The 27,982-nt window shown below is 42.4% G+C and overlaps 1 protein-coding gene across 7 annotated transcripts; it reads left to right on the plus strand.

Annotated features, from left to right (window-relative positions):
* Positions 1-197: 197 nt before the first annotated feature.
* On the plus strand, positions 198-27,728 carry RBM39 (RNA binding motif protein 39). 7 transcript variants are annotated; one of them, XM_083147620.1, is made up of 18 exons: positions 198-284; positions 443-512; positions 4,984-5,044; positions 6,725-6,774; positions 15,857-16,051; positions 18,076-18,141; positions 18,285-18,335; positions 18,757-18,874; positions 18,990-19,142; positions 19,960-20,097; positions 20,885-20,950; positions 21,033-21,237; positions 21,343-21,420; positions 21,894-21,926; positions 26,057-26,183; positions 26,429-26,534; positions 27,276-27,354; positions 27,449-27,728. In XM_083147620.1, the coding sequence occupies exons 3-18, from the start codon at positions 4,994-4,996 to the stop codon at positions 27,547-27,549; spliced, it is 1,617 nt and encodes a 538-aa protein (XP_083003746.1). In that variant the 5' UTR covers positions 198-284; positions 443-512; positions 4,984-4,993; the 3' UTR covers positions 27,550-27,728. The 7 variants fall into 7 exon arrangements, with proteins under 7 accessions (XP_083003746.1, XP_083003747.1, XP_083003751.1 ...); XM_083147621.1 differs by adding an exon at positions 5,267-5,432 and having other exon boundaries at positions 231-512; XM_083147625.1 differs by adding an exon at positions 5,267-6,329 and having other exon boundaries at positions 232-512.
* The last annotated feature ends 254 nt before the right edge of the window (positions 27,729-27,982 follow it).

Consider the following 27,982-nt stretch of genomic DNA (forward strand, 5'->3'; position numbering starts at 1 on the left):
ACAACCGTGCGCGCAGCAGCAGAAACTGCAGTGACCCAGCAGCAGAGCCATTAGTTGCAGCAGTGCCGCGGCCGCCCCCACCACCCGCATTGTTTGTATTGGGACAGTGAAAATGCAAGGACAAGACAGAGGCGGCGCACGAGCTGCACCACCTAGAGAATGAGCGACGGCGTGTACGCCACGCCCCTTTCCCCTGACGTCACGCGCTACCCCTGCCTCAGTCCGTTGGAAACCCCGTGCGGGTGTTAGAGAAGTCTGGCGGCCGCCATTTCGAGCAGACGAAGGTTTGCCATTACACGGCCCCGTCATCTTCCCGCCCTAAAGTTCCTAATTCTGTCCCAGGCCGGCCGCCGCTGCCGCTCCTGTCCGCCTCTCTGTCTCCTCCATCCTGCTCACGCGCTCTGCGCACCGGCTCTGTAACGACGCGTTGTTCTCTTTGTAGATTCAACGCCGTTCCGCTCTCGCCATAAACAAGGCCGAGGCCTAGCAGCCACCAGACCGGCACGCCTCAGGTAAGTCGCTCAGCGCTCTGACGCCGTGTGAGGGGGGTTCGAGTACGGGGACATGGTTTTTATTCGATGCTAAATAACCGTGACCAGGGTTACGACCTACAGCAGCCTTCCCTACAGCCTGTGCGTTTACACGTATGTCCTCTGCGTGACTGGCTGCTCCTTGATGTTCCTAGGCCTCACTGCCAGCCCCCTCCTATGTATTACATGATGTGACTGTATGCTCTGTGAATGTAATGTATGACGTGTGTGTACATGTAATGTGTGATGGCTTGCTGTGCGTATGCAATGTGTGATATAGCTTGAAACATGGTGCTTGTGTAATCTGTTGACATGTGCCCTTGGGTAGCCAGTGCTTTGCATGCATAAACACTATAAGGATACATCTGTAATGTGTAGTTTATTGATTCTTATGGTGCCCATACAGTTATGATGTTCCCCTAGCTTCCCAGGTGGCAGGATTGTGTATGATTGTGGTCCGTTTGCGTGTATTGTAAGAGATCTTACAAATCCTCCGTGCAGCACTTGTGATCTGCGATGTGCACTTGGAATCAGAAAAAACAAATACAATATGACCCTTTTCACCAGATATCTTGGCCTGATCAGTCCAAATTGGGAGAAAAGTACACAAATCATACCTTTTACCATAAGCATAGTAGTTCTATTCTAGGCTAAATACTATATATTCTAGGTATATACGGTAGTGTTTTACAATTTGTATTGGACTTGTTTTGCACTCCAAAAATAAGTGCACGGAAGGTATTGAATGATCACTATACACAGATTTGCTAAATGTCTAAGATCTTTAGACTATATTTTAAAATGTAGGGGAGTGTTTTAGTGGAAACTTTTGCTTCAAGGCACCTGCATCAAGTCATAAATTGTCCTTCTTGCAAACAACATATTATTTACTTTGATTTCAACCCCCCTCCCCCCATCCAACTTCTATTTCATTTACCATTACATGCAGGCTCAATGTTTGCCAGTTTCACAGTAGTCTTAAATTGTTGGGGATCTATTTTGTTACAACACAGCTTTAAACAGTGAATTTTTACTATAGAACGAATATGGTAACTACAGTGCAATCAACTTTTTTCATGGAACCGTTAAAGGGTACTTGAAACATGTACTGTAGTTATGCCTTCCTTCAAGAGTTTTATGTAACCTAGCAGTAGCTACTACAACATAGCATAATTTCTGTAAGATACAGTACCTATTAGCTGAGTCATTTATTTTTTTTACTTTGTTATATTTTATCCAAAAAAGATGTGTCAATCTCCGTTTTGTTCAGTGTTATACTAACATACCAAATTTTTCCTAAGGTTTCAACTCATTGGAGACCCAGCGGCTACAGCTGATTCAGCTTGTGATTGTTCCTCCCTCGGCCGCCATTTAAACATGGATAATCTTTTTCTGTTTTACAACCATGGCAGATCAATGGGAAAAGTAGCTATACTGTATTTAGATGTTTTGAAGGCTATAGTGTAGGGGGCACCTTAAGAAAACTTACAGTAGGTGAGAACTTCCTAGCAGAAGATTCTTGTTCACTTAAAGATTAAAAAAGAATGTTCTAGTCTAGGTGGTAAAGATTTTGAATCCTCTACTGGCAAACTTTGTCCATTTTTGTTAGTATTAATCTGCCTAAATTACATTTTATTTTTTTTTCTACTTAAAATGAGAATTTCATGAAGCAAATAGCTGCATCCTCGATGTGGTTTTTTTTTTTTTTTTTTTTTTTTTTGTACTCTTAACAACCATTCTAAAAATCAAGTTACCAACTAGGTCCAGTATCAATGTTTTAGCTTTTGATTTTGGCTACATTATTTTAGCAGTAAAAGCAATAAGCCTAAGGGGGTATTTAAATCGGGATTCTGACTGCCAAAACAACACAGCAGCGAGAATGCCGACCATTTCGCCAGCTTCCGACACTAATTCAACAATCCACAGACGTTTCTGACACTCATCAATGCTGTCCGTAACGGCAGCATTGAATAGACTAGTTCTTCCCAACCCACCCACCCAATAAGTCTCAATTTATCTACCCGTAAGGTTGGTGTATTGGTCTGTCCGGCTGCCACCAACTCTTTGGGGGTAGTTCAGTTGTTTATCGTGCTGGTAGCCACTAAATGGCACCTGACTGTGCAATGAAATTATCTCATTCGGATGTAAACTACTGCAGTGCTTCACATTTCAGCATGCAGCCCCCAGAGGTGGTGAGTTGTAATGTGCCCAAAGTTTGGGGACCCAAACAGCACTTCCGCATGGCACCCAGTACACTGGTAAGGTTTAACTGGTTTATGCTGCTATACCCGTTCTGTTTAGGCATGACAAGCAAAAACCAATGATTTGAATTGTGCCCAGCAATATCCTGACACTTAAGACAGGAGATTAGGAACCGCCCGCACTTCGATTGTGCAGCTCTCGTTACTTCCTCCACGTTTTAGTGGTAGAAATGCACATGCTATATATATGTAGGGTGTAGTCTATATTGTAGCACACTACAATTTTCAAAACCCGTGCATTTTCTGCCTTTGTTGTCGCTCTCTGCTTTGGTTTTGTTTGTCAGTATCTCAACACTGAAAGACAGACCAATCTGTGCTAGCAGTATGACAGCAGAGAGCAACATCTCCGGCATGAATGAGGAACTGCATGGGTTGTGAAAGGTATAGGGCATGTGTCTTCAAACTGTGGCCCTCCAGATGTTGTGAAACTACAAATCCCAGCATGCCTTGCCACAATTTTAACACTCCCTTATAGCAAAACTGTGGCAAGGCATGCTGTGATTTGTAGTTTCACAACATCTGGAGGGCCACAGTTTGAAGACCCATGGTATAGGGTATATATACTAAAAAATAAAGGTGGCACTCAGACTGCCAGTGCTTAAAGTATATTTGTATCAAAGTTCTTCAACACTTTGGGGAATTTAAACCCTGCATAAGGGGTTAAATTCTCTGAAACTTTGATGCACTTATTTGAAACAAACCTTTGCAAGCACTGTAAAGTGCCTCCTTTATTGTTCAGCTTATATCATATTGGGCTCCCCCCCCCCCCCCCCCCCCCCCTATATAAGTACCAAAGTAAATATTTATGTAACACGAACACTTTCTAACATAACACTTAGAAAATGGCAGAAATCACCCTGTGTAGGTAACTTTAGTGATCAAAATTTTGCAGCTGTGCAAGTGTTTGATAACTGATAATGTTAGGTGTGTGTGTTTTTTTTTTTTTTACATTTCTTATGTGCTTCTCAGGAATTGCTTAGAAAAAAAGGGCATTGTACAGCTCCGTTCTAATTTCGTTAATGGGTTTTGAAAACATTAATACAAAAGTTACTGATTGTATGAAAACAGAACAGTGGTAATTTTATATTCTTGTTACTGAGAACTTGAGCAGAAACTTTTTCACTGCACTTGCAAGAAACTTGCTTGCATTGCATTATTTAGAAATAGTAACAGTTTAAACATGTTGCTACAAAATATCATGTAATTTTGTTACGGAAAGTCTACGTCCCACACCAAAAGATAAATTAAAGCTACATTTCACCCAGCTGCTACATTCTCTTGGTTAATAAGGGGAACTGGGAAACTTCTGCACTAGTGTGTGTATAATATAAAGTTTATTTCAGTTCTATGTCTCAATTGTAATCAATATAATTTTATCAAATACATGCTCTCCCCTGCTTTATGCAACCAATTTTGTCAGCTCTTACCTGTTTGTGTTTCTAGACCTGACAAAAATACCTGAGGGAGCGTACAGGCCAGTCAGTCCTAGTGGGGAATGGCACAGTTTTGGAATGTTTGTTTATTTAGTAATTAAGTATTTTACATAGTAATGGAATTATTTGAAAACATTGATTGTACTTTTTAAGTGGGTGCTGCGTATGGTACATTAGGGTGTCGCAAAAATGGTTGAGGTTTTTTGGGGTGTCTATTTTTGCTCTTAGCACATGGACGCCCAATTAGGGTATTGCGTCCCCCTTGCATAGCTCACTTCACTTGCCATGCTTTAGACAAGGTGCCATGCTCCGCTACTACTGTGTTGAGCACAGATTACTGTTCCCAATAGTAGTCCATGTGGATGGTGAAGTCTAAAAAAAAAAATGGAGAAATTGTGACCGCCATTATCTTGTGGATCTTTTTACCATCTTGATCTAATGGTTGACCTATTGATTGACTAAAGGACTGCATGCCTGCAGTGAGAAATACAGTAGTCTTGTTAGCAAATGGTTGTGACAAATAGCGTGATTAAAATTAAGTCAAAACCTTATGGTCTGGAAATGATATATCAAAGAGACCTTTTAGCTGTCAAACCATTTCTAGTTTTTGCACCTTAGACAAATTCAAGTAAAAAATTACTCAAATTCAATAAGGATACAGACTGTTACGCAGTATCTTGGTCTATTGCCATTGAGAGCGGTATAAAACATGTCTGCATATGTTTGCATTATTTGAATGTTCTTGTATTCTTTTTATAGATCAACCAAAATGGCAGATGACATTGACATTGAAGCTATGCTTGAAGCTCCTTACAGGAAGGTGAGAACGATCTGCCATGTGCTATTTGTTTTAAGGAACTTAGTTAATACTTGAAACTACTGCAGAATTGTAAACTAACACCCCTGGAGCTCTCGTGACGTGACTTATCCCTTGGCGATGTTGCTTAACTTGAAACGTAAATATTTACTGTTGATGTATTAATTATGTGCAGTAGTTTGACTTCAGCGTGATAAATAAATGCCCATCTATCTCTTTTTGTAGACTTGCCTAACGATATATCACCTCTACTCCCATGAATTCACCTTTGATTCCAGTGTGAACTGTCAATCATAAGGTAGTAATTGAGTGACGTATCGCTGTACCGTGGTCCCCTAGGTAAAAAGACTTGCCTATGAACTGCCGAGCCTCGGTTTGGCATAGCAACAAGGTGAATGCAGTGGTTTTGGGAAAGAAACGGGGTTCCAAGAATATCCACTTTCACCAGCCAAGTATAGGGCAGTTGAAGCAGATTATAGTCTGCACATTAAAATATTTTGTATCTATTTTATTTTATTTTTTTTAATTAAAAGGAAAGAAAAACTGGTGAAAAGTTTCACATGAAAACAGGAAGCCTTCAGCCTCTGAATAAAGAAATAAATGTGACAAGATTCTTGGATCTCCCACTAAAACATGTCTATTCATTTAAATCTGATATGGCTATTATGCTGTCCTGAGCCTTAAGTTCAGCGAAATTCCTTAATATGCTTACAGATTCAAACTAACGTACTCCGTACGTTCATTCAAATTTCCTGTTTTTGGCGATTTTTAAAAATGTACGTCCTCATGTTTGGGGATTTAATTTGTTTGCATGCAAAAGCAGAGATAAGCCCAGTATAGCATTACTATGCAAGTTTTATAGTTAAAATACTTCCCTTTGTTCTAATACTGATTGTGGTATATTTACCACGTTTCTTTGACTAGATAAACTTGTAGTTCTGTATTTTATTGTAATAGTAACTATCCCTTAGCTTTGAAGACCCTGATCTTAATATTTTGGCTTAATAAGCCTTAATGGATGCTTCTAAACAGCTATGGCAATAGGATAATGTAATAGGCTGGACAGGTACATATTTGCTGAATTTTCTTGGGAGTCGACGTTACTAAAGCAGTGTGAATCCCTGTTTGCTTCAGGGCGAGATGTGTGACAGAGGTGGCATCAAGCTCTTACAGTCCCAACCCACCAACGAAAATGGGCGAAGATCACAGGAATGGCATCGGTCACAGGAAATGGATAGTGGTTGCTGCTAGCGTGGCCACTTGAGGCTTAGGCAAACGATAGCCTTTGGTACTGATCATATGGACCACAGCACCCAATCAGTGTTTAAACCAATACTGCTTACCACATGTATACAAAACTACAGCATCAGCATTTTACAGTCACTGGATGCTCTACTACATCAATTGTTTAAGTACAGATTACTAAGCCAAGTTTTCACTAAATCTAGATTTTATAGAATATTTACATCATAGTGGAGCACTATAAACAATTCATAGTGGAGCACTATAAACAATTTCCCATGTAAATATATATTTTATTTTTTAGCTTTCCACACAAGTTTTATTAGTTACCTAGTCATTAAATTTTTTTTTTTATTCTCTCATTCCAATCCCCTTTATCCTTTGCCCACTTGAACTATTTCCTCCTCGTCCTCATGATGTTCTTCTATCAACCCTGCTTAGGACGAGAACAAATTGAACAGTGCTAATGGACATGAGGAGCGCAGTAAGAAGTGAGTTTCAATATTTATTTTTTAGTTTTAATAAAATTTAGCTGTGTAGTAAATTGTTGTTGGTGCAGTAAGTCCGTTTTAGTATATGAACCATTTAATGGGCGTAAGTTTTTTCTACAGAGCAAATTGTAAAGTACGGAATTTACTGCACTATATAAGGAACTGTAAAAAATAAGTAAATCTTGGTCTGCTGTAATTGCTCAGTCATTACATTACTACCAGAAACACTTTTTCTCTTTCAATGGTCCTGGTGACACAGCTCAACACTGGGATGTAGGAGGGTCCGAAGGAGCCAGGCACCTATCCTAAAGCTTTAGAGGGTAGGCTCCTCCCCTACTGCATCCCTGGACTCTTCAGTTCGTGTTAGGTGCCCACTGGAGTGGGTGCTATTCTAAAGGGCTGCAGGAGCAGCCGAAGAATTAGAGTAGTTAGGGGATTTTTATTATTTTATTAACTATTACCCTAGCTAGGTAGGCACAGTGTGAGGATTTTCATAGTGAATCCTCACACTGCTAGCGCAGCAGGAGCTGACAGAAGCGCGTCCTGTCAGCTATCTGTGCACAGGGTAGACGCTGTCTGGTCTCCCTGTGCTGCGCTCATAGCCTCTATTAAGAGGCTGCCTGGGCTCCGGAGCTGCCTGAAACCGGCTCCACAGTTAGGTGGGGATCATGGGGGACAGGCGCTCCGTGATGGCGGCGGCCATTTTATGCGGAGCTTACACGCTGAGCTCCTGACTGAGAGGACAGCAGCGCTGTGACAGGCATGTTCCAAGTGGTCCCCATTTGAGGGGGAGACACTGGAACAAGGAAATCCTACCTAAGGAGCGGCTAGCTGGGGGTGGTTGGCGCCAAAAGGTCACGGACCCCGCAGCAGCAGGGACTTTGGTCTCTTCCTTCACTCTGACTTTGGCGCCTTTCAGAACGCTTGCAGCGGAGCTGAGCTGGCGAATTGATCCTGGCAGAGTGACTTGGATTTCCTGGGCATCGCTTCCCCGCAGAGAAACCTACAGACAGCTAAGTGACTGGGTGCATTGACTTTGTATAAGCGCTTGTACAATTGTTTGCACTGTGTATACTGTTAGATATACAATTATCACTTGCATCATGTCTGAGCATCAGGCTGTGGTTTTGGGGGAGGGAGCCCTTAATGCACTGAGCGCGTGCAATGTTTGCACACAAAAGTTTGTCCCTGAGCAGATGGCCAAGGGGGGCTTATGTATTACTTGCGCTGATGTGAGACCCATGGGCAGCGATCCCCATAGGGCAGAGCATATGGAACCTGCGTGGGCCAGGGCCCTAGGCAGGTCAGTAAACGCTTTGGTGCAGCTTTTGGACAGGCAGAGTGATGGGCTGGTAGAATCACAGAGACCTATGCCATCATCTCAGCAGTCGTCTGGCTCCTTGCCTCTTACCCAGGCAGATCCTGCACTGATTCAGGTGATGCAGGATACTGCAAAAGGGATTAACAGGTTCAGTGAAATGCTGGACAAAATGGATGATGTGGCAGGGACCCCTAGAAGGTCTTATGCTTTAACTACTGTGGTAGATGAAGAGGAAGGAGAGTATAATGACATCCCCTGGGATCAGGGTGATGATTTGGAAGAGAACTCTGCTGCTGGTATAGAGGATCTCATTGTAGCTGTGAAGCAGGCTTTAAAGCTGACTGTGGAGGATAAGACTCCTGTTAAGGGTGTTTTTAAGCGACAGCGGAAGGAGGCTGTTACTTTTCCTTCAGATGAGGGGTTACAGGAATTATTAGAAGGAGCTTGGAAAACTCCTGATAAGAGGCTTCAGATGCCTAAGCGATTCCTTAGTCTGTACCCCATGCCAGAGTCTCATGCGGAGCTCTGGGAAAAGGTCCCAGTGGTGGATGCTTCAGTGGCACGTTTGTCCAAGGCTACTGTATTACCAGTACAGGGCGGTGCAGCTTTCAAAGATTCTGTGGATAAAAAGCTGGAGGGAAACCTCAAAGCTATCTTTGAAGGGGTGGGGTTTACCTTAAGGCCCCTTATTGCTTCAGCCTGGGTCTCTAAGGCCATGATAGAGTGGGCTGGTGAATTATGCACCGTGCTGCAGGCTGACCCTGGTGCATTACTGCTTGCAGAAAAGATTAAGGCAGCAGCAGAATATGCAGTGGAAGCAGAGGAGGAAGCTATTAAAATGGCTACCAGAGTGTCCACAGTCTCCATTAATGCCAGGAGAGTGCTTTGGCTTAAAGCCTGGGAAGCAGATAATGAGTCCAAGAAGGCTCTGGAAACATTAGCCTTCAAAGGAAAGGTACTCTTTGGTACCGAGCTAGAGGAGATTATAAAACAGGCCACGGGCGGCAAAAGTACATTCCTGCCGGCCTCCTCAGCAAAGCAGATGTCAAGATTTTCTGCTTTTAAGCCGTCCTTTCGGCCCTCCCCTAGAGGTGGTGCGTCCTTTCGAGGACAGTCTTTCAGGGGAAGGTTTCAGTCCTCTAGAGGCAAGACACAGAAGTCAAAATTTGGCTCTTTTCACAAGAAGCCAGCCACAAAGGGAGAGGATAAACCCTCTGCATGACTGTCAGGGGCTTCGCCCGACAGTGACAAAAGTGGGGGGGCGTCTCACACTCTTCAGGGACGCTTGGACTGCTTTAGGCCAGGATGCCTGGGTGTTAGATATTATAACACAGGGTTACAAAATCCCTTACAGAGGGCCGCCTCCGAAGAGGTTCATCCCCACATCCTTACCAAAGGAGGCACGGCTTCGTACAGCTCTTGTGAGAGCAGCTCACTCCCTTTTGGAGATAGGGGTGGTTACACCAGTCCCCAGGGCAGAGTGGAAGAAAGGCTTTTACTCCACGCTGTTCCTGGTGCCCAAACCAGACGGGTCTTTCAGACCAATACTAAATTTGAAATCCCTAAATGTTCATTTATGGGTAGACCATTTCAAAATGGAGTCCCTACGGTCAGTACTCCTGAGTCTGGACCAGGGAGAATTTTTGGCGTCCATGGATGTCCAGGACGCATATTTGCACGTTCCTATACACCCGGAGCATCAGACCTTATTGAGGTTTGCCATAGGAGACCTGCATTTACAATTCCGGGCGTTACCCTTTGGGCTAGCAACCGCGCCAAGGGTATTCACAAAGATAATGTCAGTAATGGCGGCGGTGCTGAGGCTCAGGGGAATCACAGTCATACCCTATTTGGACGATCTCCTGTTCAAAGCAGAGTCAGCAGTCTTGCTGCAGAGTCATTTGGCAGAGGCCATCAGTTTTTTGCAGGCTCACGGCTGGATTTTAAATTTGCAAAAATCTCAGTTGGTACCGTCGCAAAGGCTCCAATTCCTGGGAGTCATACTAGACACCCATCTTCATCGGGTATTCCTCACGGAGGTAAAGGCCAGGGATCTGGTCACCCTAGTCCAGGAGATTCTCAGGGCTCAGAGCATTTCAGTATGGAGGTGCCTCAAGCTTCTGGGGAAGATGGTGGCGTCATTCGAGACGCTTCAATTTGCCAGGTTCCACTCTCGGAGGTTCCAATGGAACATCTTGTCAGCCTGGTCAGGAAACACTTTGACCATGAAATCCGAGATGATAGTGCTGTCTTCGGACACCCGAGAATCCTTGAAGTGGTGGACAGAAATAGATTCACTTCAGTGGGGTCGGTCATTACAGACCTGGGACTGGTTGATAGTAACTACCGACGCCAGTCTCAGGGGCTGGGGGGCAGTAGTCCTGGATCTCAGGCTTCAGGGCCTGTGGACGGCAGAGGAATCAGCGTTACCAATCAACATCTTGGAGCTGAGAGCTGTCTGGAAAGTGATTTCCTTGGCGGGAGACAGGTTACAGAACCTCCCTTTGAGGATTCAGACCGACAATGCCACAGCTGTGGCGTATCTGAATCACCAGGGAGGTACACGCAGCAGATTGGCCATGTGGGAGGTGTCCAGAATCTTCCTATGGGCGGAACAGAATGTTCCAGCTGTATCGGCTATATTCATCCCGGGGATAGAGAATATAGAAGCCGACTTCCTGAGCAGGGAGGAGCTCAAGGAAGGGGAATGGAGCTTACACCCTCAGGTGTTTCACCAAATCACTTCGAGGTGGGGAACTCCGGATGTGGACCTGATGGCATCCAGGATCAACCGTCAAGTGCCCAGGTTCTATGCCAGAACAAGGGATCCACTAGCGGAGGCAGTGGATGCCATGACTATTCACTGGCAGGGAGATCTCCTTTATGCATTCCCACCTGTACCAATGTTACCGAGACTTCTAAAGAAAATACAAGGGCAGAAGGTTCCAGTGATCTTAGTGGCCCCAGATTGGCCAAGGAGATCCTGGTACTCGAGGCTTCAGAGGTTGTCTGTGGACTCATGGCGTCTACCTCTGAGACCAGACCTTCTAAGACAAGGCCCATTCAATCACCTGGATTCAGATCGATTGATTTTGACGGCCTGGCTATTGAAACCATCATTTTAAAAAGAAAAGGGTTTTCTGACGCAGTAGTACAGACGATGATAAAGGCCAGAAAAGCTGTATCTTCGGCAAATTATTATAGAGTCTGGAAGACTTACATTCGATGGTGTGAGAGAAGAAAGGCTCATACATCTCATTTTAAGCTATCAAGAATGATGGAATTCTTACAAGATGGTTTTTCATCGGGCCTAAGCCTTCAGTCACTGAAGGTGCAGATCTCGGCCTTGTCCATCTATTTCCAGAAAAAGATAGCCATTTTGCCGGAAATTCAAACTTTTTTACAAGGAGTATCCAGGTTGAAGCCTCCATACAAGCAACCAGTAGCTCCTTGGGATCTATCACTGGTTTTGGAATGCCTTCAAAAGGCACCTTTTGAACCTTTAAGGTCGGCTGACTTTAAGTTTCTTACGTGGAAGCTAGTATTTTTGTTAGCAGTAGCATCTGCTAAAAGAGTTTCAGAGTTGGGAGCTTTATCATGTAAATCTCCCTTCTTAATTTTTCATGATGACAGGGCTGTTTTAAGAACAGTGCCTCAGTTTTTACCGAAGGTGGTATCTACCTTCCATTTAAATCAGGAGATTGTTCTACCTGTGTTTCAACCCCCAGAGGGTTCTAAGAAAAGGGACAAATTGAGAACTTTGGATGTTGTGCGTGCCTTACGCATATATGTGGACAGAGTGAAGAGTGTCAGGAAGACTGACACATTGTTGGTATTGTATGACGTACACAAAATTGGTTGGCCTGCATCTAAGCAGACTATTGCTAGGTGGTTGCGGTCTATGATAGCCTTTGCTTACACCAAAGTGGGTAGACCAGTACCGGCCAAAATAAATGCGCATACCACCAGGTCAGTTGCCACCTCTTGGGCGGTTCGACATGGGGCCACAGCAGAGCAGGTTTGCAGAGCTGCCACTTGGTCATCTGTTCACACATTTGCCAAATTCTATAGATTCCATGAGTTCGCGTCGGAGGACGCATCATTCGGGCGAGCAGTGCTGAGAGCTGCAGACCTGAGCGTACCCTCCCAAAGGACCGGCTCTGGAACGTCCCAGTGTTGAGCTGTGTCACCAGGACCATTGAAAGAGAAAAAGGGATTTTTGTAAGAACTTACCGTTCGAATCCCTAATGTATTCCAGTGGCTTTGAAAGTTGAACTGAAGAGTCCAGGGATGCAGTAGGGGAGGAGCCTACCCTCTAAAGCTTTAGGATAGGTGCCTGGCTCCTTCGGACCCTCCTACATCCCAGTGTTGAGCTGTGTCACCAGGACCATATCAGAGAAAGGGATTCGAACGGTAAGTTCTTACAAAAATCCCTTTTTGAGCGCATTTAGAATATTTCCATTGTGATCCTTTTTGGCATTAACCTAGCAACTTTCTTTACTTGCAGCTTATTAAATTAGTAAAGGGACCCAGCATATGCAGGGTCATCAGTCTGTCCCTCCCCCTTACTGCTCTTCCCACCTCTGTCTGCTTGCAAAACTTTGTGGGATTTAAGATACTCAAACCCTTTGAGTTTGCTAATATGCACAAATATACAATATTATACTGAAATGATTAACTGGCACACCTCAACCAACTACTGTAGTAGCAATAATGGTTGACTCACCATCTACCCCATATCGGATGTCAAGATAATTTTTTTCATCCTGACACAATTGCTGGTACTTGTGTATTTTGGCGGCGCCCATCGCATACCATAACGCATACGATGGTATGCGACGCGATATCGTTCGATAGTGTACGATGGCATACAATTTTCAAATTGTATGCCATTGTACATGGCATACAATGCCATACGATGCGATGCGATTTAACATTGTATAAGCACCCTAATGGGTGCTTATACAATGTTAAGCACCCTAATGGGTGCTTACAATGTTAAATGCACCCCCACGCCACCCCCCCCCCCCCCACTATAAACGTGAACCCGAAGCATGGCGAGCGCAGCGGTACGCGTCCTACGACCTTTTCATACCCCCACTATCCACGTCGGCGTGGAGTTGAGAATAGAATAGTGTGGCGAGCGCACCGAAGCGTGGTGAGCGGACGCGGATACCTGCGAAGGGATGCGTTAACCTGTGAAGGTATCCGCGTCCCCTGCGGGGCTCGCTGCGCTCGCCATGCTTCGGGCTCGGTGGCTCGCTGCGCTCGTCACACTATTCTATTCTCAACTCCACGCCGACGTGGATAGTGGGGTTATGAAAAGGTCGTAGGGCGCGTACCGCCGCCGCTCGCCTCGCTTCGGGTTCACGTTTATAGTGTGGGGGTGCATTTAACATTGTAAGCACCCATTAGGGTGCTCAAAAGCACCCTTTAGGGTGCTTATACTATTTTTTATCGTATAGGGGGTCAAAATCGCATCGCATGGCATGCGATACGTTCATCGTACGGTGGACATCGGGGGCGCCGCCAAAATACACAAGTACCCAATTGCTAAATAAAAAGTACTTAAACACATGATTTATAAATACTGTATAAACTCAGGAAAAAGAAAAGGTGAACCCCTTAAAGGGTGATAGTGGCGTTGTGACACGACCTGCTTAACTAGAAGCTGCTGGGGATGGGATAGTCTTATCTCAGAAAACCTGAAGAAAAAATAGTTGGATATCAGTGAAAAAAAATAACTAAAAACCAATTGGACTGATTTTTACATTTAAAAGTAGTTTTATTAAACATCTAAAAGGAACAATAGTATTCAATGGATGCAATAATAAATATAAATAAATTAAAGGCCTTTTGAAAATTAGGTATGTAAGATTAAAATGCTAATACGGTTCCTGGTGTATAAGTGGGTGTTGTCCGTTCCTGTTATGCCCTTATAGCAACTTGGTAATGAGAAATGAAAGGTTACCGTCCACGATGTAACTTTGCAAAGTCTGCACTTCTATTTGCCTACTAGAAGGTGTCTAAGGCAGGTCCAGTCCACCATGGAGAATTTGCTGACGGTGATAAAAGCTGGTGGAGGGCGCTCATGTTATCATTTTTAAATTGGTGGGCGTGTCTAGGGCTGGTCCGGATCAGTCCAAGCGACTGCAAGTGTCACCACATGGAACCAGGATGCTGTGAGGGTGTGAAGAATACTGACGTGTTTCGCTCTTTTAAACAAACCTTACCTACTTTTCAAAAGGCCTTTTATTTATATTTGATTTTAATAATTTTATTATTGCATTGAATACTATACTAATCCATTGAATACCATTGGTACTTATGTTTATTAAAACTGTACCTTTTAAATGTAAAATCAGTCCAATTGGTTTTTAGATCGTAACTTCACTGATTAGTAGAAGTGCTGCTAACCAACTGTTCTTACTATGTAAACGCTCTTCTTTTTTTGGTACTTCTGTATTATCACGGCACCCCCGTGTCGCATCACATACGATATGATCGCATGCGATGAGACGCGTTTCTACCCGATTTTTAATTGTACAGGCACCCAGATGCCTTATTCTTATATTAACCACCCCCCCGAACCGATTTTACATTGTACACCCACCCTGATTGGTAATGACTGGTTAAATCCCCCCCCCCCCCCCCCCCCATTGTTAACGCCACCCCACTATCAACGTCAACCCGAAGCGTGGCGAGCGCAGCGAGCCCGCTAGGGGTTGCGGTACGCGTCCTCCGACCTTTTCATACCCCCACTATCCACGTCAGGGTGGAGTTGATTTTATATAGTGTGGCGAGCCACCGAGCTCGGAGCGTGGTGAGCGGACGCGTACTACTTGTGAAGTAATGCGCTGCGCTCGCCACACTATATAAAATCAACTGCACCCTGATGTGGATAGTGGGGGTATGAAAAGTTCGGAGGACGCGTACCGCTGCGCTCGCCACGCTTCAGGTTGGCATTGATAGTAGGGTGGCGTTAACAATGGGGGGGCATTTAACATACTCATTACCCATCAGGATGGCATGCGACGCGATATTAAAATTGTACTCAGCCCGGGGAAAGGCTCAAATCGGGTCCCATCGCATGCCATAATTAGTGGGATGCGATGGGCGCCGTGCTAATACACAAGTACCTTTTTTTTTTTTTTTTTTTAAATGCTCTTACCTGATGCTGCCAGATAAACCTGTAGAAATCCTAGCTTAAACCATTTCATTATATTAGTGTTCCTTCTAGGAACTTCGGCGGGCAGGGCGCAGCTTTAAATTAGGCAGCGTGAAGAGGGCGGACCGGGCCTGCCGATGTCACTATTTTGGGCGGTCCCGGGCCGCCGACGTTACAAAAGGGGTGTGCCTGGTCATGACAAAAGGGGCGGGCACGGCCGCCGTTGTCACAGAAGGGGGCGGGCATTGCTGCCCAGAAGACTTTGCACTGCCGAGGAAGCGCCGGGCATCGCTATCTACAGCGGCGCCGGGCTTCCCCGGTCTCACCTGCAGGGTGGAAGGCAGGCTTTTTTAGCAGGGCGCTTACTGCCCTTTAAAAATCGGGCAGGATGCAGGTGCTCCGCTAAAACAGCCTAGTGGAAACACTATTATATAGCTTCTAACCAAGGGAGTAATTCATTTGTCATATGTGTAATTAGCATATTGTTAATGCAGATATCAAGAATTCATATTAAATCTACATTGGTAATTGAAAATCCAGTACGAGTGTGGCCCTAAAAATAGTAGTTTGATTGGTCTTTGTTAATCCTTTAGGAAAAAGAAAAGTAAAAGCAGAAGTCGCAGCCGTGAGCGTAAGCGCAGCAAGAGTAAGGAGCGTAAACGTAGCAAGGAACGGGAGAGAAAAACAAGTAAAAGCCGAGAGAGGAAACGCAGTCGCAGTAAGGAGAGGAAAAGGAGCCGATCAAAGAGCAGAGATCGGAAGTTCAGAGGGCGCTATCGAAGTCCATAGTATGTACAAAATATTGTATACAATTTTGTCGTTCACTATATTCACTGCATTCACTTAAGGTGCCCATACACGATACAATTTGGACTAGATTGCATAGGTTTTGCGAAAAGTATGTTCAGCAGATACTTTTTAAACTGCAATGAGATGGGATCACTCATCTCATCGCTCCCAGCAATTGTACAGTGTATGGGCACCTTTCGCTACACATGTATTAATGCTAAGAAACTGGAAGACATTAAAGTTCCAGGTAAGATTTACTTACCCATCCTCCTTTTTGGTCACTAGAATTAGAGTTAACACCTTTCAGAAGGTTTCAGACAACACAGTATAATAACATTTTATGCAGTGTGTATGAATCCAGATGTTAAGTGGAAAAGAGCCACAATCTTAGCACATTTTGCGTATCTCAATATTCCCCCTACCCCCGCACAGCCCATATGAGCTGCCTTGGTGGGACGATTGCATACAATATATTGCATGTGATCCAAGCCGCCTTGCAGATTGCTTTTGTAGCCGCTCACACTAGCAGGCTTTTGGGCAATGCACACGGAGCCACACATTGCATCGGACCTGTTGCCAAATGCCATTTGGTCCCTTCTTGTGCAATTGAATTTCGCATGAATTCTTGGAGAAAGATCAAGTAGATGGAGATAAAGTACCAGCCAGTTGGCTCCTGTCGTGTTATGCTGGCCACACATCAGACCAACTTTCCTCCAACCATCCAACTAGTTGGTTGGTTGGACTGAAAATCTGGTACTGTATGGAAGCAAATGCCAATTAGCTATTTGCTCACAAACTCAGGAGAATGGACAAAAACATTCAGGGAAATTTTTAAATCAAATAGGTCCAACTATAGTACATTGTCTGAGTGACAGTTGTTGTCCATTTTCAGATTTGGGAAACAAATGACTTAATTACAAATTACATTTGCTCCCATCCAGTACCAGGTTTTTATTCCATCCAACCAACTAGTTGGATGGTTGGAGGAAAGTTGGTCTGATGTGTGGCCAGAGTTACAGGCTGTTTGAGAAATGACTTAGGAAATGATTAGCTGGTACTTTATTCAATTTCTCTCCCAAGGTTTTACACTTCATATTTTTAAGCTTTATTTATTGCACAACTTATGTTCCCTGCTGATGGGTTTGTGAATTTTTGACTTATCCCTTTGTTTTTTCTAGTATATCTGAGTGAGGAATATTTCATAACTTGAACTTTATTTCTAATACCTCCAGTGTGAGTACATCAAGTATTGTACATATACCCTCTATTTTTATTATATCACAGTTTTGGGAGAGCAGGTCATCTTGCGGATAGTTGACTTCTAGTTTTGTCCTTCCTCTTTAGCCAAGGCAACCAAGGGAAACAAACGAATCTCCTCCAGGAAGAGAAAAACCTTGTACATGTCTAATTCTAACAGACGTTAAACGTTTGCTCGCACACGTGAAAGATATTAGGGTACTTATGTAGTATCTGGGCTGCCGATTTTCTGATTATATGCCTTACCTTAAGGCATACATTAAAATGCGATTCTACACGATTTTCGGCAAAATCTTATCCGATATCGCATGCGATTCGATGCTATTTTGCATAGGATTCAATGTTAACAAGGTCCTGTTCATTTCCCCACTATCCAAGTGGGCATAGAGTTGATTTTATAAAGCGTCGCGAGCCGCCGAGCCCGAAGCGTGGCGAGTCCCGCGGAAAACATTTTTTCCGCGGGAAAAACAAGCGCTCGCCACGCTTTATAAAATCAACTCTATGCCCACTTGGATAGTGGAGAAATGAACAGGACTATGTTAACATTGAATCCTATGGAAAATCGCATCAGATCGTGTGCGATATTCGATGCGATTTTCCTGACCCTATTTTAAAATCGGGTGCCCAGATACTACATAAGTACCGATATTAGTAGCCTTTTTAATTTAAACAATTAAGTCTTCTTTGAATGGGTCATGTGCCCATTTAGGTGTTCAAAGTACTTTTAAAATGAGACTTAAATGTTTTTTCTTTTTTTCTTTTTTAGTTCTGGACCAAAATTTGGTAGTTCCATGCGTGGTAAGATGGGAGTGCCTCACAACGTGAAACTAAGGTATGGCTCATGTATGCATGTTCTGTACTTTTGGCGTATGGGTTTAGCTTTTACAGGCACAGTTTACTGATGTATTGGTCATTGTAAGACTGTATTAAGCACTTCACTATTAAATTGTCGTACCTTTCTTTTTTTCTTTCTAGGCGTCGTTCAAAGAGCAGAAGTCCACAAAAGAGAGAGAAAAGTCCCGTTAGGTAAAGTCACAATTAGACACATTATAACTTCTGTATTTGATTCCCATGCACTATATGTTCTATATAGGAAATGTGTTTTCATATTTGCAGTGCCCTAAGCCTTTTTCTTTATTATTTTTTTCTGTCTGTATATTTACTGTGTACTTTTGTCATTTTCATATTTCATTATAGAAGTTTCCAATGTAAGCTTACTGTGATTCAGTAAAGCTTATTGTGGTCCTTCCATAAATTCCACGTAATGCTTGGTTATTTTATATAATATTTATATTTTTTTCATATTGGGTTTAAAATAATGTTGTTCTCTTATCCATTGGTTGCTTCTGGAGCTATGTGGTTAAAGTGGTGGATTTAGGAGCTTGTGCACTTTAAGTATTTGTCAGTTTATGTCCTTTTCACAGATCTTTTTACTCTCTTTTTTTAGAGAGCCAATTGATAATCTGACACCAGAAGAAAGAGATGCACGTACTGTGTTTTGTATGCAACTGGCAGCAAGAATTCGACCAAGGGACCTTGAAGAATTTTTTTCCACAGTTGGAAAGGTAAAGCATTAAGGTTTTTTTTTTTGTTTTTTTGTTAAAGCACTGTTGACATTTTGGTTTTAAGTTATTTATTACTTTTAAACTACCAATTAAAAAAAAATATATATTTTCTTAGGTTCGTGATGTGAGGATGATTTCAGACAGAAATTCCAGGCGTTCCAAAGGCATAGCTTATGTGGAATTTGTTGATGTTAGCTCAGTACCTCTGGCAATTGGTCTAACAGGACAGAGAGTTTTGGGTGTTCCTATTATAGTTCAGGCTTCTCAGGTAAGCATTGTGACAATTTAGACTCTTCTTGCTATATATGTATTCTAACGGATCAAAATATATCTTACAGGTTAAGCTGATTTTAAGCGTAAGACAATTCTGCAAGACTTGAATAAGCGCTAATATTTTCTTGATTACAATACATTATAAAATATTTCACTTGCATCATTAGTGCATTACTATATGGAGTGTAAAGATGCTTATGTGTGAAGGAGCCTGGCCAATTGAAGAAATAACAAAGTTTCCATGTACATCACATCGAACAGCACAAAGTATGTGCTGCACAAACATTTTGTACTAGATTGCATTGCATCGCATCGGATGTAAGCTTGTGAGCAGGGCCCTCCTACCTCCATGTCTGTTTGTAACTACCCAGTTTGTTTAATCACGGTTTCCAATTGTAAAGCGCAATGGAATATGCTGCGCTATATAAGAAACAATAAATAATTGAAAACACATGCAATGCAATCTATAACAAAACACACAGTGCGTATTGCACCTTTAGTGTGATTTACAGTTTGTCTTCTTGACATTGCCTTTGCTAAAGAGTGTGATAACAGTGCATTTTCCTGTCACTCCCCCTAGTTCTTCATGTCCTTACTGAAAGGTTGTATCAAATTTCCAAGGGGTGATACTTTAAAAATAAATTCTCTTAAAACTATACACAAGTATAATTGGCTCCTGTGTTCATTATGAAAACTTCCTCCTATTTTTAAAGCTGCTTTTTTTTTTTTTTTTTGTATAGACAAGTGTTTAAACCTTACATTTACATATCGTGCACTGCTGCTGTATGACTTTCCTCATTTCAAATTTGTAGGCTGAAAAGAATAGAGCTGCTGCAATGGCCAATAATTTACAGAAAGGCACTGCTGGACCAATGCGGCTATATGTTGGGTCATTGCACTTTAACATAACAGAGGACATGCTGCGTGGAATATTTGAACCTTTTGGCAGAGTAAGTGGAACTGGAGGGGGGGAAATGTGCGTTAATCCACAGCACTCACCATTCTTAGCTTTGGATGCAACTAAGGAAGCCAATCCTGGGATACGGGTTTGATACATCCTCAATCGATTGGCTTCCCTAATAAAAAATATACCATGCATATTTACTTACCATGTGATGGTGCAGCTTGGAACCGGGCATAACGGCTGTGTGGCCTGTGCAGCGTGATCTCTGTCCATGTCGCGCTGTGCAAAGCCTGGCGTGGGTGAAGCCAGGCAGCTTTTCAGCGGGTGCTCAGTTGCTGCCCGGCATTAGACTGCGAATACACAGTCTAATGCGAGAATTCCCAGATCGGTGGCTACCCTAGATTCAACACTGTTTTGTGACCACATTACTTTAACCGATCTTACAGGGGCTCTGCATTCGCTATATTAACTAACAATAAAAATTGGAGATTTATTTAATGTATTGATCAGTGCATTTAAACCTGCAGTCCCGGCAAGGGACCCCACTTTTTCTACAGATTCCTACTGTATTGCTCAAAATTACCATAGACCTAGGTATCATAAGTGTTAGTTTAGGTATGCTATCTGGTCTAAAACTCACAGCAATTGAGGCAGTTACCAACACTCCTGTCGCACAGCCCCAAGGAAAACCGCAGACACAGGCTATAGTGAATAAGATAAAACGGTGCATGAGAATTTTCTCATGCACCCTTTTTTATCGGTTGTGTGTGTTCTTCCAAATAGCATTTTTAAATATACATTTTGTTTACATGTCCTAAATCTGCTTCTTGTAGATTGAAAGCATTCAACTTATGATGGACAGTGAGACTGGGCGATCCAAGGGATACGGCTTTATTACTGTAAGTACTATGTTCGTGCATTTGTAATCGAAAGTATGACGCGCTTAGTATATGCTAAAATGTTCCTTTTTTTTTTCCTCAGTTTTCGGATTCTGAATGTGCCAAAAAAGCCCTTGAGCAATTAAATGGCTTTGAATTAGCAGGGCGTCCTATGAAAGTTGGGCACGTAACAGAACGTACAGATGCTTCCAATGCCAGTTCATTTTTGGACAGCGATGAGCTTGAAAGAACTGGAATAGACCTTGGAACTACTGGAAGACTTCAATTGATGGCAAGACTTGCTGAAGGTATATACGCTAAACAGTTACTGTAAACTATTGGGTCTATAGGAACTCCTTTGTGCATCTAATCTTCTGGCTAAACCTCTTATATCTTGTTTATTATTATTGCAGGTACAGGATTGCAGATTCCACCAGCTGCCCAGCAAGCATTGCAGATGAGTGGTTCTTTGGCATTTGGCGCTGTAGCAGGTTAGCATTAGTCCATTTATTTTTAAAATACATATATAATGGATGTTTTATGAAGACTATATACCGATGTAGTCGCTCATCAAGCGCCGGGGGTCGCCAGACCACCCTCACTGGCGAGCAGACGCTACATCTGACTGGGACATGTGGGGGACAGGAACCCTGCCAGTCTCAACTTCAGGGAGACTGGCGGGGAGGTTGGGGAACGCGTTGGGGACCTGGAAGGAGCTCAGTTCTCAGGGGGCGCACGCGCATCTCCTTCCAACGGCTGACAAATCTACCGCCATCTCCTACCTGAATGAGGGATGCTCCATCTGTATAAAACAACTTGTCAGCGGCAATCATCCAAATGCACTTTGAGACTTGTTTAAACAATGTCTTTAGCTTTTCATGACTTTATAGCGTATTTGTAGCATATTGCAATCTTCTGTAATTTTGTGACCTTTGTTTTCATTTACTATTTTACATGTTAACAGATCTCCAATCAAGAATTTCACAACAGAGCGAAGGTGTGCACCATCTTTATTTATATATTTTTTTAAAGCGTTCTAATTCTTGAGTAGAATAAAACAAGTAACTAGATTTGATGTCTGACTTGTTTAACTGGTGATTTGGAAATGTAGAATGATTTTTAAAGTGTGCAGTAATTGATTTAGTCAGCGACTCAATCCTAGAGTAACAATCATGGCTTTTCATTGAATAACTACCTCCTTTTCTCACATTTGATGTGGCTGCAGTTGGGTCCATCTGAAAAATGACACTACAGTAATTCATTTGTATTGAACTCTGTAGGGCAGCGACACGAATGGGCACTTGGCAGAGCTCTGTGTAGGAGCCTGTTTTTATGACGTGCACAAAGTGGCTTAACCGGTGGTTAGGGCAAAAAAGCCTTGCACTTTGTACACATTTCTCCTTGCACTAGTGGATGTACATTAGTTTATATGCCCAGGGGGTAGCCCTGCAAACAGTTGACCCAACCTTTTTTCTGAGTTGCTACAGGAATACCTCTTGCCATTCACTGTTCAGCTAGAGTTTTAATCAGTTTAATTTTGAGCTTACTGCACATCTTTGTGGTCTCAGATGTGAGCCTTGTTTAGCTGTGGTTAGGTCTCGAAGAACTTTTTCAGTGGTAAAGTTGGAAAGCTTGCTGTATAAAGCATAGACAAGTTTTCACTGTTATGTTGGCTGGTGGCTATTTTCTTTCTGTCCATGAATGCTTATGAAACTAAAAGGTTTTAGTTCCTTGCATAATTTGTGCCCTATGTTCAGTGTTCAGGCGAGAGGACATCAAAAAGTGAAAAGGTCTTGGTCTGAAAGGCGAAAAGCTTTCAAACCCTTAAATATTTGGGATGAGAGCAGGGCAAACTGCTCACTTCGAAGACACTAAGCAGATCTGATCTCCTTGTTCATCATTTCTGTATTGGGTGAACAGATTGTCTTGGTATGTAATTTTCCATGATTCATAGATCCAACAGAGCTATGGACCATGTACATGTGTGGTATGATCTGGGAAGGTCATGAATGTCGTCTCGTTTTAGCAGTCTGGTGTTTCCACTGCTCTTGGATTCAGATTTGCGTTAGTTACATTGCTGGATTATTTGTTCCTCAAGGTGAGGACCTCTTAAATTCAAACATACCATAGTAGTAGCATAAATCTGTCATCAAGAAGCCAAAAAAGCTTCTGTGACATAAGGGAAACTAGGGAGTAATGTGATGCACAGATCCAAATGCTCCCGCAATCTTTCCAGTAATCAAAAAAGGGATGAGAAGTATGTTTTCAGTTAGGCCCTACTCCTGTCACTTGTGCTGAAGAGTGAGGTTGTCTGGTGGCAATGAACAGACCTAGAAGGTTGCTTCCTGTTTTTTGAACTCCCACTGTTCAGACGGTTCATCGGATGAGATTGGATTACCTTCCTGAGATTTTGTGTAGATTTCACATAACACAGAAGAGTGAGGGACTTTCTTTCTAAATAACGGTCTTTTTGGAAGTTGAAGGCCTTCCAAATTTGAGGACAAGACTAGTGCTTTTCTGTACTATTTGTATTGTTCAGTGTTTTTCCACCATGGCTGAACAAGGGCAAAAACACTCACTACTTCCAGAGGATTCAGGGACTGTGGCAGAGCAGCTGCAACATTTGTGCAGCAGGCACAATAATCTCTCTAAAAGGGGACCATTTACAGACTGCTATTAAATAAGAGTAATAATACCAATTCCCTTGCATCAATGACAACTAGGCCTTTATTCAATTATCCTGGTCTGGTGCCAAAGTTGATTTAGCTTTGTAAGCCCTATCCTGCAATTAAAGGAGTTTTCTTGCTAAAATACAAATTCAAGATGAAATCCCTTCAATCAGTCATTGCAGGGTTGGAAAGGGATGAGTTTCTTGGTATCACTCGATGTCAAGCATATTTACTTAATCCCATCTACCTTTCTCACCAGCAGTATCTGAGATTTGCATTGAAGCAAGATTAAGGGGGGTATTCAATGTCAGGGCCACGGCTGTAGAGCAAGCGTGGAGGACAACTACCTCAGTCGGCAGGATGTGGATACAGGGAGATGGTCTGCATCCTTGTCTTTTGGTTGTTGACTTGCAGGTAGGGACTCAGGTTGATTTTATGGCCTCCAGGAACAATCACAAGCTTCCCTTTTTATCTATCCCACTCCCGAGATCCTGACACGGTAGCAGTGGATGGGCTTGTAGCTCCTTGGGAGTCTAAGTTTGTCTATAGGTTTCCTTTGTTTGCCTCGTCTTCAGCGAATCAAGAGTGAGCCATTTAGGGCTTTCTTGGTAGCTCCAACTGGGAACAGGGCTTGGTACTCTAGTCTATGCTGCCTGCTGGTGTATGAACCATGGCCCCTTGAGTAAAGATTGGTTACAGAAGGGACCTTTTTTGTTTTTTTCCGGACTTAAAATATCTTCATTTGACGGGATGTTATTTGGCTTCCCTGAGTAAAGCTCTGTACACATGCTTCAATTTTTACCGTTTTTTTTATTTTTTCGATTTTGCTTATAGAAGCAAAATTGAATGGTTTGTGTCCCTTTCGATCTGTGTTCGATTCGATGCGCTCTCCCGTTTTCACAAAATCAAACTGAAAAATCTACTCTGCAGCCAAGGAAATATCGAATTTGATCTAGTAAATCGAATGTGCACAATGTACCATGAATGTATATCGAATTTGATATTTAATGCAAAAGTACAGATCTAATGCAAATGGAATGGAAAGATATAATGCCAGATCTAATAGAAAATCGAATCGAACATCGAATCAAAAGCAAATCGATGTGAGTGTGTACAGGGCTTAAGAGAGGTTTTACATCGGTTGTCATCCCTACAATGCTCACTGCTTGTAAGGACAAGTTTTACTGCTGGTTTGTGTCTTGGCTCAGTAAGATCTAAGCTTCCACCCTTTCTATTTTCTTTTCTAGAAGGTATGAGCAGTTGACAGACTTCAAACCTTTTATGGGGTAATTCTGTGGAAACCACTGTTTCCATCGCTTCATGGCATTGGGTTCATTTTTTAGTCATCTCTGAATCTCTGGAGTCAGAGTTAAAATGTTAATCTTGGATGGTTGTCCTGCTTCTAGCTTTGGCTTCTGCTAGGAGAGTTTTGGTCTAAAAAGCTCTGTATTGCCATCCTTTTTTTATTACTCTCCCAAAAGTCATAACTTCCACATCAGCCTTTTGTGGTTCCTGTCTTCTCAGATGATTCTCCGAAGTCTCTAAACGTGGTACTGACTTAAAAAAAAATTCATGTTATTTTTATGTGGACAGAACCGCTTCTAAACAGAAGTCCTATTCACTTTTTGTCCGGTGTGATGTTGCTTGGCCAGGCTGGCAGTCTAAAAAGCAGACTATGGCATGTTTGAGTTGTCTTTGATTCAATTCATAAAGCTTACCTGGCTGCATCAAATTATTCTGGTGGTGAAAGCTCACTACACACTCGGTGAGGTCTTCATGGGTCAACTGTAGTGCGGCTACAGGGCAAGCAGTCATGTTTGTTTTTTACAGTTTTGACACCTTTTGCAGCTTCTGCATCACAATTTGGCTGTATAGTTCTGTAAAGTTGTTGGGGCTCTCCCGTCCTATGTGGCAGCTCTTAGACATCCCCATAGTGACATAACCTTTCCAACTAAATTTTTTTTAAGATGGCTGCCATACTGGTGACCTACCCTAAATCAGGGATAGGGAACCTTTGGCCCTCAAGCTGTTGAACTACACATCCCAGCATGCCTTGGGACAGTTTAAACATGGCCAAATAGCAAAACTGTAGCAGGGCATGCTGGGATGTGTAGTTCAACAACAGTTTGAGGGCCAAAGGTTCCCCATCCCTGCCCTAAATAGTTTTCCTTCATATCATATACATAGTCTATATACTCTGTAACCAAAATTATAAGACTGCCCCCACTCTATTTTCTACTTGAACAGAGGCATGTACAGTGCCATGCAGTTATCTTACCTTCTTGGGGTTCAAAATTTGGTTCCCAAGGAGGTTTTCTTTGGGTGCAGTCTCACTGAATATCTGATCATGTACTGGTCTCTTGCCAAGCAGTGCTGTGACGTTTTTGAGGGTGTATTGAGCGGTGGGGATTTTTCTATATTAAGGTACAAATGTATGATATTTTTTTTCTCTCCACAGCTCTCGCAGCAGCTGCAGCCTCTGCTGCCGCCATTTCATTGACCACATCCACTTTGCCAATTCCACCAGCAACTCAACCGCTTGCTACCCAGTGCTTCCAGTTGTCAAATATGTTTAACCCCCAAACGTAAGTACATTCTTCCCTAAGTAGAGGAAGTTAAACTCAAATCCTGTATTTTGAGTATCCAAGTTCAAAGTCTACTTGCTTATGCTTAATACAGGTATATGCAAAATGTGTTCTGTAATCCATGTCTCCATTTTAAGGCAACTTAAATTAATATAATTAGTGGTTATGTATTTAGGAAAATTTGTTTTGTAGACCAATACAAAATGCATCTGTTTTAGGTAGGTAAACTTTTTTTTCTTCTCCAGGGAAGATGAGCCAGGCTGGGACACAGAGATTAAAGATGATGTAATTGAAGAATGCAACAAACATGGAGGAGTTGTTCACCTATATGTAGACAAGAGTTCACCACAGGTAAGCATTTTTCTCCTTCCTCCACTAGGTGTCACTGGAGCGTAGACAGTGGGGGATAGAAGGGCGACCGAATCGCACAAGTCGTTATTGTTTTCTCAGTAGATGGGCCATTGTGCTAAATGGCTGCCGTTTGAGTTGTATCTGTTATTTGTCAATAGTAATTGTGTTGACCTCTATTTCTAGACACTCATCAGGTCAACATGGGCAAAAGGCTGACATAATGGTCTGCAACATATATATGACATGAGTTTTTCACAATTGTTTTTGTTTTCTGAACTTTTCCATACTTTACCATCCATATGTATTATGATGGGGAACAATATGGACACGCCAAAATCCTAAAAGGCTGCTCTATTTTATACAGACCAAACACTGGGGCAGATGTATTGAGCTTTAGCAAGAGATAAATCCAAGGGTGATAAGGAGATAAACATCCAACCAATCACCTGCTAATTGCCATGTTACAGCCTGTGTTTGAAAAAAGTCAGTAAGGAGCTGATCGGCTGGACAATTTCTCTCCTTATCACCCTTGCATTTATCTCTGGTTAAGGCTTAATATATCTTTCCCAGTGTGCCTTGAGAGTAAATGGATTAAAATATACTAAAATACACGATCCAGTAAATATACGTTTACACCACTTGTTTATGTTAAAATTAATTTACTTAAAACTAGTCCAGAAGTATTTACTTTGTAAATCTGTAACAATTTCTATATTGACTTTTCCATATATCTATTCACAGGGTAATGTTTATGTCAAATGTCCAACCATTGCATCTGCAATAGCAGCAGTTAATGCCCTGCATGGGAGATGGTTTGCTGGTTAGTATATATATATTTTTTTCAATTCATTGTTTTAACACTGAGCTTGCAGAATATAGTCATACTTAATTGCAATCCTCTTCTTCCCCCACAGGCAAGATGATAACCGCTGCATATGTTCCACTTCCAACTTACCACAGCCTTTTCCCAGATTCCATGACATCTACCCAGCTTCTGGTTCCTGTTCGTCGATGAACCTGACTTGCTTTATTTTGTACATAGGTTTTGTTTTCCTTTTTTCAGAGAGTTGTCGGTTTGTCTTTTATTTAGATCCAGATGGAAAGGAATGGGTGTACTGTAATTTTGTGTATATTTCTAATACCTAAAATAAAGGATGAATGCAATATATTGGTTAAAAGCATTCAACCCATTAATTTGCTGTACTGCCTTACTGTTCCATTCGAAATAGCCAGGACAGCAGGAAACAAAAATGAAAAGAACTACACCGTGACATACCTAAATAACATTTATAGAAATTTAAATACAAAAATGCTCAAAGGACGTGACCCTCTGTTACGTAATTTGTGAAGTTTAGTGGCTGACTTGTTTACACCATGGTTTAGGAACTTCAGGGGGCCAGGGAAATGCAAAATAGCTGTTTTTAACTTCTGAAAATTACATTTATGTA

The sequence above is a fragment of the Crinia signifera genome, chromosome 6, assembly GCF_055691185.1.
Source record: "Crinia signifera chromosome 6, ASM5569118v1, whole genome shotgun sequence".
NCBI classification, from domain to species: Eukaryota; Metazoa; Chordata; class Amphibia; order Anura; family Myobatrachidae; genus Crinia; species Crinia signifera.